The sequence below is a fragment of the Anolis carolinensis genome, chromosome 1 (genome assembly GCF_035594765.1).
Source record: "Anolis carolinensis isolate JA03-04 chromosome 1, rAnoCar3.1.pri, whole genome shotgun sequence".
Lineage (NCBI taxonomy): Eukaryota > Metazoa > Chordata > Lepidosauria > Squamata > Dactyloidae > Anolis > Anolis carolinensis.
The window spans coordinates 103,281,126-103,293,160 of record NC_085841.1 but is presented as its reverse complement, the minus strand read 5'-3'; the positions used below and the strand labels follow the sequence as shown (position 1 = coordinate 103,293,160).

Genomic DNA, 12,035 nt, shown 5'->3' with positions numbered 1-12,035 from the left:
AATGTAAACAATGTTAACATTCAGTGGGGTTTTGAAGGGTTTTGAATGGAACTTCCACAATTACATTTGTATTTCCCATTCTCCACCATCAGATAAGAACAATCTCCCTAACTCATTGAAATATACCTTTTAATTATTTTTTTAAAGAATCAGCTTCTACATGCATGTTTGCTTAAAACATCAGTATACATGCTATTCTCTTTCACCTCATCCATAAATTTTTATTTCTCTGAGTCTAGAGTACACCAGGGATCATGCAAGACGGAGAAATGAATTCATGATATGAATTACTTTAGTAGGTACCACAGAACAGTAATGATGGGGGAAATAGCTTTCATTAAGTGGTATCTGCTAACATTGTCAGGTCCTCTCCAATGCTTATATTTCCTACCTTCACAGCTGCTTGTGCTTGCCCTTTAAACACAAATTCATTCGTATTGGCACATTTGGATTTTATGCCTCATTAACTTTGAAGATTTTGCCTAAGTCCAATATCATTTTAAGAAAGAGTTGTCTACCTAATAAAACATGATGACACACATTTTCTATCAAAATAGCAAACTATACACAAAAGGCTCACTCTAGTCAAGAAATTCAGACATTTCCACATTTAGAGTTCTTATTAGAAGAACTGTCTTCATGGTCAACTGTAAGATCCCAAGAAGGCTTTATCATTATTTGTTTTTAAACAATACCTAGCTTTCCCAGTCTTCAAGGCAGTTTAAATTGCTTTGTAAGCAAACATTATGCAACACAACAGCAAACAGTTCTAATTATACAGCTTGTAACGCCTCTGTGAGTATGGAGATGTACTACTGCAGTACCTGCCAAGGAAAACTGTGTGTGTGAGAGAGATGAGTAGAGCCAGTAGAACATACTATGTTGCAAATGCTGTCAGCACCCATCTGCCTAAGAGCACTTTCTTTTTTCCTTACTTAGGAACACAAGAAAAGGAACCACAGCATGAGTCTATCAAGAAGAAACACATTTGTTGTCCTGCTGCACCAGAAGAAGAAAGGATGTTGTCATTTTTATATCGGCTTGCTCTCTGAAGTACATTGCAAACTGCTGTTCAGACTCTATTGCATTAACTACTCTTAATTGCAGACTAAAAGAATACAGTAGATTTTTTAATGCTGCTAGAAAAGGTTGACGTGGTTTGATCATTGAACTACAACGCTGAAAACCAGAGTTCAAAGCCACCCTCCGCCATGAAAATACATTGAATGACCTTGGGCAAGTCATAGGCCCCATCTACACTACCAACTACATTATGAAACTTCATTATATTGCAGTGTGGATGGGGCCTTTAAAGCACACTACTACTACAACACCTGGAACTATAGAACTCATTACTTACTACTCAGCTTTGGAAAATGTAAATTATGGATTGGTTTTAATAGCAAAAGCCAGGAGCTTTCAAAGGCTAGGCTCAGAAATACATTTCTTTCTGCAAAAAACGGACAATAGCTTCACACAAAGTTTAATTGGCTACCTGGAAAGTGAGTGTGATTTTATCTCGTTGTACGGCTTCTCCTTCTCCCTCTTTGGCATCAGAAGCATTTTTCAGTAATTACCCAGTCACCCTCAGGACATTTTGATATGGGTCCTCAAAGTTTATTAGATAAGCATTTGTACAAAGTTGAGGAACTGTGAATCACTGAAAGGCAAATGACTTTCTGCTGACAAAATAATATTCAGCAGAAATAGAAGCTCTCTTCATGCATTGCTCAGCATGAGATAAGGGTGGCCTCTTAGTAAATGATTCAGAGATACCAAGTTCTGACATTTTATTTCCCAGGCTGGTCACATGCAGCAGACAGGTTCAAATAAGAATTCAATTTCTATTCAGCTAAATATGAGTAGAATCCTTATTCAGAAACAGACCTTATGGTCTTACCCTGCAAGTCATGAGCTGGAAAGGAGCCCCCGGTGGCGAAGTGGGTTAAACCTTTGTACTGGCAGGACTGCTGACCGCTAGATCAGCGGTTCAGATCCGAAAAGGGTGGGTGAGCTCCCTCTGCCAGCTCCAGCTCCCCATGCGGGAACATGAGAGAAGCCTCCCAAAAGGATGATAAAACATCAAACATCCAGGCATCCCCTGGGCAATGTCCTCGCAGATGGTCAATTGTCTCACACCAGAAGCAGCTTGCAATTTCTCAAGTTGCTTCTGACATGAAAAAAGAGCTTGAAAAAGTTTCAGATTCTTGGAATTATCATCCAAACAAAGGTAATTTTAGAAGGTGATGGGATGTTGGAGATGAAGGCTGAATGAATAATGCCATCCCAGAATTAGGCCTTCATGGCATTGGCAACCTGTATTAATGCAGTTTCAAAACTTTGAAGTGCTAATTTAAATGGGAAGAATGGCTTGTTTGTGTAGTTCTGCACAGAAACAAATCTTCTGGAATTCAGAAAATATAATGTCAAGAAAAATTTGAACCTTTCTTCTTAATAAGCTCATTTTGTACATTCCGTGGCACTCAGGACTGCATTAAAATTTCATACAATAAAATCCAAATAAAATGGAATGATAGGATTTTATTAAGCACATAAAAGCCTGCTGTTTGTTTCACTGAACTATACTGCTTCCCTGTTCCGTATGTCAAAATACCTACTTTATTACAAAATGTTAAGCAGGAAGGTTAGTGGGTTGTTTTTTATTTGTTTTTTTAAAAGAAAATTATCTTCATTTTTCCACCTCTAAGGTATCCAGCTAGGGAGCACAGCATGTTAAAGCTTGTGGACCGAAAGGTCGCAGGTTCGAATCCGGGAGGCAGAGTGAGCGACCATTGTTATCCTCAGCTTCTGCCAACCTAGCAGTTCGAAAACATGCAAATGTGAGTAGATCAATAGGTACCACTTGGGCGGGAAGCTAACAGTGCTCCATGCAGTCATGCCGGCCACATGACCTTGGAGGTGTCTACTGACAACGCCAGCTCTTCGGCTTATAAATGGAGATGAGCACCAACCCCCAGAGTCGGACTCGACTGGACTTAATGTTAGGGGAAAACCCAGCTAGTATTGTCAATTGGTTAGAAAAAATGGGGGAAAGGAAGAGTCACCAGGCATACCTGTTGAAAAGAAACATCTCAAAAGTAAAAGTTACATAAGGCATTAATCAGGGAAATATTTATGTGATGGTAGATAGCTTTGGCAAGGCAAAGCACAAATTATTACTGCCTTAGACAGTCACTCTTGCTGCAGCACTCAAGAGATTTATATAGGTCTTTTCACAAGTCATTCAGACTTCCTAAACATTAACATATCTGCTAAAGGGATGTTACATACTTTCTAAAGCTGATATTATATTTAAAAAAATATGTTTACAATATTCTGTACAGACACCTATCCACATATAACATGTTCATCTATGGATTACACAGACAGATGCTGGCGACCTTATGTTTAACAAGCACGTAAACAGACAGGGAAAAACATATGCAGAAAGTATGGCTAAGATCTCCGAGACTTGTGGGAGAGAGGAAGAATTGTGCAAATGTACACAAATTAATTCCATTCTGCTGATACATTCAGAATTTTGTAAGGAAGTACTGGATACCTTTTTACAGAAGTATATCCAGAGTTATGCTGCCACAATATCCATCAAGACTTCAGACAATATATTGTATAAAGGCTTCAAAATGCAAAAAATAATATCTTACCTGGTGATAAGAAGGAAGTAAACTGATAAAATATTTCAGTATCTTTCTTTTGACCGCTATAACCTACAATGCTGCCGACATCCAATGGAAAAGTCTTGAGATGAGAACCAGTTGCTAGGTCATGAAGCTGGAGAACATTCTTCACATCATGGAGATAACACAACACTAGGAAGTTCGATCTTACACAAGCTACCCATTCTGTGATTGGATGGAAAAAAGCCACATTCAAAACATTGGTTTAAAAGGAATATCACTTTTTAAAAATGTAGGACTTGAGTCATGATCAAGATAATGGCTTATTAAACCTTTCCGCTCACAATCCCTTTCAAACTGAGATTTTTTTATGCGACCCTGGGTATATAAATATATAAAATAGTTATAAAAAATCAAACATTTACTAATGACAAATCAGTCTTTCAAGGTTTGGTAAACAGACTAATTATCTATATATATAAAAGAGTGATGGCATCACGGCAATTCACAAAACAACAAAAGTACAGGCCCCCCAACCTCAAAATTTGACAACACAACCCATCATCCACGCCTCAAGGTTGATACAACAAAGAGAAAAGAAAAATAAAGTCCTAATTAGAGGGAGAGCAATAATTTTTTTTATCCAATTGCTGCCAGTTTAGAGGGCTAATCTCTGCCCACTTGGTTGCCTAGCAACCAAGGGACAGCCAGGTTTCATTTAGGGGACAGGCACATTTAGGCCTCACTTAGACTTCTTCCACAGATTATCTAATTTGCACTGGATTATATGGCAGTGTAGACTCAAGGCCCTTCCACACAGCTATATAACCCACTTATAATCTTATATTATCTGCTTTGCACTGGATTATCTTGACTCCGCACTACCATATAATCCACTTCAGTGTGCATTTTATACAGCTGCGAAGAAGGGGCCTCATATAATCCAGTTCTGAGCAGATAATATAAGATTAGAAATATACAGTAGAGTCTCACTTATCCAACGTAAACAGGCCGGCAGGATAAGTGAATATGTTGGATAATAAGAAGGGATTCAGGAAAAGCCAATTAAACATCAAATTAGGTAATCGTTATACAAATTAAGCACCAAAACATCATATTATACAACAAATTTGACAGAAAAAGTAGTTCCATGCGCAGTAATGCTATGTAGTATTTACAGTAGAGTCTCACTTATCCAACACTCGCTTATCCAACGTTCTGGATTATCCAACGCATTTTTGTAGTCAATGCTTTCAATATATCGTGATATTTTGGTGCTAAATTAATAAATACAGTAATTACTATATAGCATTACTGTGTACTGAACTACTTTTTCTGACAAATTTGTTGTCTAACATGATGTTTTGGTGCTTAATTTGTAAAATCATAACTTAATTTGATGTTTAATAGGGTTATCCTTAATTCCTCTTATCCAACATATTCGCTTATCCAACGTTCTGCCGGCCCGTTTATGTTGGATAAGTGAGACTCTACTGTACTGTATTTACAAATTTACCACTAAAATATCACAATGAATTTAAAACACTGGCTACAAAAGCATTGATTATGAAAAGGCAGACTGCGTTGGATAATCCAGAACATTGTATAAGCGAATGTTGGATAAGTGAGATTCTTCTTTAATATGAAATAATTACTGGGATAGAATAATGCAGAACAATATAATCTCTAAAACCAGGACAGTAAATAAACAGGGGAATTCCACACAGGAAACAATCAGGGCCAGCTAACACCTCCCAACAAAGTATTCCCATCATCAAAGTCTGGAAAATCCTGTTTTCTCAGGGCCACAGACAGCAGAAGCACATAAAATATCGCAAACAACACCACTCTGAAAACAAAGGTATTCCAGACAGGAAACAATCAGGGCCAGCTAACACCTCCCAACAAAGTATTCCTATCATCAAAGTCTGGAAAATCCTCTGTTTTCTCAGGGCCACAGACAGTAGAAGCACATAAAATATCGCAAACAACACCACTCTGAAAACAAGGGAATTCCAGACAGGAAACAATCAGGGCCAGCTAACACCTCCCAACAAAAAAATTCACTCAGGGAGGAAACAGCCAGGCTTTAAAGCTGCAAGGCCATTACATCCTAATCATTTTTCCTAATTGCAGCATTCATACTTGCCTCCAACAAACAAAAAAAAAAACCAATCAGAAATATTGTATATTCACAACCTTTAGGAAATAATATCCCCTGATGGCGCAGCGTGTTAAAGCGCTGAGCTGCTGAACTTCTGGACCGAAAGGCCACAGGTTTGAATTGGGGGAGCGGAGAGAGCCCCCACTGTTAGCCCCAGCTTCTGCCAACCCAGAAGTTCAAAAACATGCAAATGTGAGTGCATCAATAGGTACTGCTCCGGCGGGAAGGTAATGCCGCTCCATGCAGTCATCCCACATGACTTTGGAGGAGTCTACGGACAACGCCGGCTCTTCGGCTTAGAAATGGAGATGAGCACCAACCTCCAGAGTAAGACACGACTGGACTTAATGTCTGGGGAAAACCTTTACCCTTGACCTTAACTACCACCAATTCCTCAATACTTGATTTCTCATACCACCATACTTCGCCACAGCAACACGTGGCCGGGCACAGCTAGTCCTTTATATAAAGTATAGCTGAAACAACTTCTACAGAGTCCGCTGTAAACACAGCACAACAGATTTGTGAAAATGTCTAAAACAGCCAAATAACAATGTTTTCTTTCTAAACAAAGGTTTAGATATCATATGTGCTTCTAGTGAAGCTAGCAACAAGTCAGAAGACACGTTGCTATTGAACCACAACTGTTAGTACCCTTATCTACCACAGCCAATGGTGACAGACGGAGTCACATGATTTCTAATTTTTACTGAAAACTGCATGAAGCTCTCTTTCTAACTCAACTCTCATGCTTTGGACCTGAAAAAAATAAGTGAGCTAAGACAAAAAAAACGGACATTCATTCTTGCCATTTCAATGTCAAAGGAGCCAACAGACCATTCTAATCGAGAATGATAAAAGAGTTTTACTGTTGAATTAACATGACGGCTCTTTATCAAGGAGGTTCATTTGAGGAACTACACATTTCCTTTAATGTCTACTTTGACCATAACAGTTGGACCTAACTGTAGCCTGCTGCTCATGTAAAGTATATGTGTGTGTGTGTGTGTGTGTGTGTGTGTGTGTGTGTGTGTGTGAGAGAGAGAGAGAGAGAGAGAGAGAGAGAGAGAGAGACTTCTCTTGATTTCATTTTCTTCTGCTGTTATTCTACTGTCCCAACCATAACTGACAAATGGATTAAAGAGGAATAAAAATAACTTCCCATCTTTTCTTTTCCCAACAAAAAGCCCTTCATGACCAGAGGGAGATATTCTTAAAAGCCCAATTAGTAAGGGGATGTTTTACTGAATATCCTTATTAGAACTACATGTTCTGTTTAACTCAATGGAAGAAGTTAGTTATGTCTCACTCCAGTCTTACTGTTTTAAATGCGATTTCATAGATACTGGCTTTACTTGGGTCATGGGCTACATCTGCTACTCTAATCATACTTAGAGAAATATGAGTTTGGAAAGAGCCCTTTTTGGACTACGTCAGCTGTAGGTTAAAGAAAAGGGGAACATTTTCCAAGTTTGGTGTTGAACAGTGACTTGGAATACAGCACACTCTGATCAAACTCAATGGGGTTTACCTTGAAGCAAAAAATCCTTAGATACGAACTTCAGATGGGTATCCACTATAGTTGGGCCCAAAATCTGTTTCATCCGTTTCTTTCGTGGTTTTGTATTGTTCTGTCCATTCCGATGGCACAGAACATTACAATCCCCTCCAGAACGAAAGGAACAGTGAAATGGGGGGGGGGGGGGGGAAGGAGGGGGGAAGGAGGGGGGAGAACGGTAGCTGTTTGGTTGGCTGATTTTCAGCACTTGGCTGTAAGTCAAGTGTGGGCGCTTGATGCTTGTGGGCCTGGCTTGCAGGGCCTACAGTTGAGCGTCAAGCGCTTGATGCTCATTAATGAAATGTCTGGCAGGCAGGGTCTACAGCCAAGCATGCTCAGATGTAGGCCTGGCAAGCCCTAGCACTTTGCCGCTGAAGGCCCGAAATTTTTTTTTCGCACCTTGGACAGAAAAGCTCATTTGTTTTTGTAAGCAGCAGACAGAAACAGGGCCATACAAATGGGACAAATAGAAATGGTTAGCGATTCCATACAAATGCACAAGACTAGTATCCACAATTGGAAAGGCTAATATTCATGCAGCAAATTATATATAAGAAAAGGTTAAAACATCATTGTAACCCAAAACATTTGTACTATATATCTTCACTGCAATAGAAATTTTCTTATACCAGCACATGACTTATATGTTTAAGAGAAAATAAAATAAAATGCTGCCTCAGATCATTGAATAAAGAAAGAAGTATGTAATAATTACGCTATGAATAATCTGGATGCATCTTGCAATGAAGAACTAACCACTACCTACATAGTAACTATATAACATTTGAATTCTTATGCCTTGTTTTTGCATAAGACATTTCATTAAGATGTCATCGTTATATCAGGCGAAATGAAAAATTAACTTGACTGCAAAGCTTTTGGAGAAATACATTATTAACCACCTTCTACTATAATTCTCTTTCCTAACCAAATCTTGGAAGTGACTAAAGCAGTAAGACACAATGGCAGGTTGATTTTTTAGCATTAAGACAAGATTTCTTTCGAAGTGACAAGTTCTCCCTGGGACTGCAATCAAATGATTGTTACCATTTCTATGGTTCTACTGGAATACAGGCTTCTAGAATTTTTCTTTTTCAAAGGGTTAATACAACTTTATATATATGTATATATTTCTTCCTGATAGTCATACATTTAAACAACTATTTGGAAAGGAAGAGTTTTAGAGTCATCTTCACCCTCAAAAGATATATCTGCCCTTCAAAAAACAAAATCATTGCACATTACTCATCTGTTTTCATATAGTAGTCATTACGGAACAACTGTGTATGTATAATAGGTTATTTGGCTTTTGAAATGTTTCTTATACAGACTTTGTTCCTGCAGGCTGATCAACTTAAGTCTTTCTCATTTAGGATCACAATCCTTTGCAAATGCAGTCTCCTTTCTCTCCCACATTATTATCCTTTCATATTCTTACCTAGAACATCCTTCCCATGTTCAGGAACCAGCACTTTCCACTTGGCTTCCTCTGGATCACTAAAATCAATGTTAATTAACCGATAGTTTGGAGCATGACGGTTTGTTTTGAAAGTAAAGGTGGTTCCCTCATTGGTGACATATTCATATTCTGCATCGAAGTTGTCTATCAGTTTCACCCACTTCAGAATTCCTACATTATAATTAAAAAAGAGAAGAAAACATAAATTCTTATATTCCACAGAAAATGTACATTCACAAGAAAATATACATTCTTAAGAAATATACACCTCTGTTTCACCTACAATGAGGACTAGTATGAGTCTAAAAATATTGATTATGTAATAATAATAACACTTTATTTATATTTCATCCTATCTCCCCAAGGGGACTCAGAGCGGATCACAGTACACATACATGGCAAACATTTAATGCCGTTTGGACAAACAGGACAGAACAGACTGACAGAAGGAGGTATGTTGTTTTGAAGTTGTTTTTTGGTGCCTTGGAGGTTGAGCTCGGATTCAGTCACGGGGGCTTCTGTTGCTCCATTCTCTATGACAACGAGCCATCAGGACTTCCTCCGTCCACCTTTCTCTTGATCAACGCATTTCTGGTCTTGTTCTTTATGGTGTCATAAAATACCTCTCCCGCAATTTGCAGCACCTAATTTCTCTACTTACAGCCCTAAGCTGTTTTCGAACTGCTTAGGTAAACAGTGAGCTGGGGTTGACGGTCGAGTGCTCACCCCCGACCGGGCTCCGAACTGGCCACCTTTTAGTTGGTACATCTTGTTGTTATTGTTGTTTATTTGTTCAGTCGCTTCCAACTCTTCGTGACCTCATGGACCAGCCCACGCCAGAGATCTTATTACTGCTGGTGATTTACCAGCTATGCTACAGCCCAGCCCTGTATCTGTATATGCATGTCTTTAAGTTGTCTGTCAAACTATGGAGCCCATATGAATTCTTCACAGGGTTTTCTTCGGCATGCAATACTCAGAGGTGATTTTGCCAGTTCCTTCTTCTGAAATATAGCCTACAGCACATGGTTTATGTTGGCAGGCTCCATCACAAGTACTAACCCAGGCTTAGCTTCCATGGTCAGGTAGGATGTGGTGCCCTTAAGATACTGAATCCAATATATGTAGATATATCCTTTCCCCCCTAAAAAAAAGACAGGGTCTTATATAAATTTTTGCTCCAAAAGATGCGTTAGGGCATGTTTTCAGGGGCAGTCTGAAAGATGGGGTAGAAATATTCTAAATAAATAAATAAATAAATTTTAATTCACCATAATTAAAGACATTTGCAATCTGTCTTTACTCTCTAGTTGCTTAGAGGATTTTTGGCTTCCTTGTAAAGTTTTTCTGATCTCGGAGCTCCAAGATATTTCACACCCACTTCATTTTTTAAAAAATAATTTTTATTAAAGATTTCTCAATTACATAGGCTAAAAAGAAAGGGGGGGATATTCTGGGCGGGGATCGGGGAAGGAAGGGGGAATCGGTGAGGTAAGGGTGGGGAAGGGTGTGAGGAAGTTGGGAAAATAAAGGAAGGGGTGGGGGGTAGAGGGTGGGGAAATGGAGGGAGGGTATGGTAAGAGTCTTCCAATTGCTTCCATATCAGTAAGTTTAGTAAGGTTGTAATAGTCATTCTTTTTGTTTTTACTTTGATAAGTAGTTTCTAAATTTTTCCCAATTTGTTTCCTTGATACTTTTTCCTCTGGATTCTTTCAGTAAAAATGTTAATTTATCCATTTCTTGTATGTCTGTCACTTCATTTTTATTGTGAAAAAGGCTAATGTTCAGTTACACTAATTACCTAAAAACAGACATAAGATGGAACGCCAGCACAACCTGCTGATAATATAACTGCAGTTAAAGAAGCCCTTTTTGTAAATGAGTGCTTTGCAGAGCAGCACTTTACTTGCGAATTCAAAGTTACTTACACCTTAGTGTACACTCAGAGATAAATGTTAATACATTTTAATATTTTAAATATTTAATGTTTTTAATAAAATCACCATTTAAAAAAATTATATTTACATTTTAATGTATTTCCATTGGTTTTTATGAGCATCATTTTATACTTTTTGTTAGCCACCTAGGAGAAAGATGGGATAAAATTCAAGTAAATAATAATAAATAATTACCCTAAGTGTGCTTAGGATCTTATCCTTTAAGGAAGGATGTTCTAAGAAAATAGTGTACAAAAACATGCTGCTATCTACTTTGATTTTTAACAGCTTTAGTGATGCAGATATAGTCTTCTTGGATTTCACAGGAGGAAGTAAGATTTAAGATAGCAATCCTTTTGGGTTGAAAACTTTTGGTTCTGTAGACAACAGATGTCACGTGTTCAAATTTTCTGTCTGTTGTTTTTATATGAGGAATTAACTGAAATGTCAATATGAACCAGGAAAGCGTGTAATGTGACTCGGGAAATGTTAGCTTTTTCATTTGTATCCAACTTTTTTTTTTAAGTTCAAAGTCAATTGATCAGATATGCAATATGACTTTATCAGAGGAATATATATATTTCTCAGGCACAACAGAAATAGAGGTGTTAGAATAGCCAATTTAATAATATTATCTACTTTACACTTCAGATTAAGAGTCCTTGAGGCTACCTAAAAACTCATTTCAGATTAAATTCAATAAAATAGCATATCAAAATAAAACCAGCAATTCAATGGTAGAGCAGAATCAGTGCTTAAACAAAAGAGATAAAAGGGAGAGAGAAGGACAAACTTTTCCTGGTTTTCATGAAAGATAAATGGCAACAGATTAACATATCTAGAAGAGAATTCCAGTTGCATTTGCATTACTGATATTCAGATAAAAATGTAGATTTCAAACACAAATTAATTCAAGTTGTATTGCGCCTATTAGGAAAAAAAAGGGCAATACTTGTTTAGTTCAAAAAGGCAATGTTTTGAAAGACTCCCCACATTATATTATGGAGTAAGCATAAGATGGACGAATTGTCATATATAGAACCTTTATCAAATCCCTGCATGCAACAGTGATTTTGAGCCATAGGCGAAAATGTAGCAAAGCTGGTACTGACAAATCTGGTTTTGAGCTGTACCATTCCAGCACGTAATTCAGATGACTGACTGACTGACTACTTGTTCACCATATTCCCAGAGAGAGGTTACAACCCTTCCAACCCAACACCTACAAGTCTGTGTGCTGAGGTTTAATTTTAATTTTATATGAACGACATTCATTGAA

The 12,035-nt window shown here is 37.9% G+C and overlaps 1 protein-coding gene across 2 annotated transcripts in view; it reads right to left on the bottom strand.

Annotated features, from left to right (window-relative positions):
* prep (prolyl endopeptidase) overlaps window positions 1–12,035 on the bottom strand; it is a 100,271-nt gene that overhangs the window by 51,518 nt on the left and 36,718 nt on the right. For both annotated transcript variants that reach the window (XM_062980277.1, XM_003226940.4), the window contains 2 exons: window positions 8,799–8,990; window positions 3,666–3,863 (listed from right to left, as the gene is read on the bottom strand). In XM_062980277.1, the coding sequence (XP_062836347.1) occupies window positions 3,666–3,863; window positions 8,799–8,990 (390 nt within the window). The remainder of the gene's footprint in view (window positions 1–3,665; window positions 3,864–8,798; window positions 8,991–12,035) is intronic.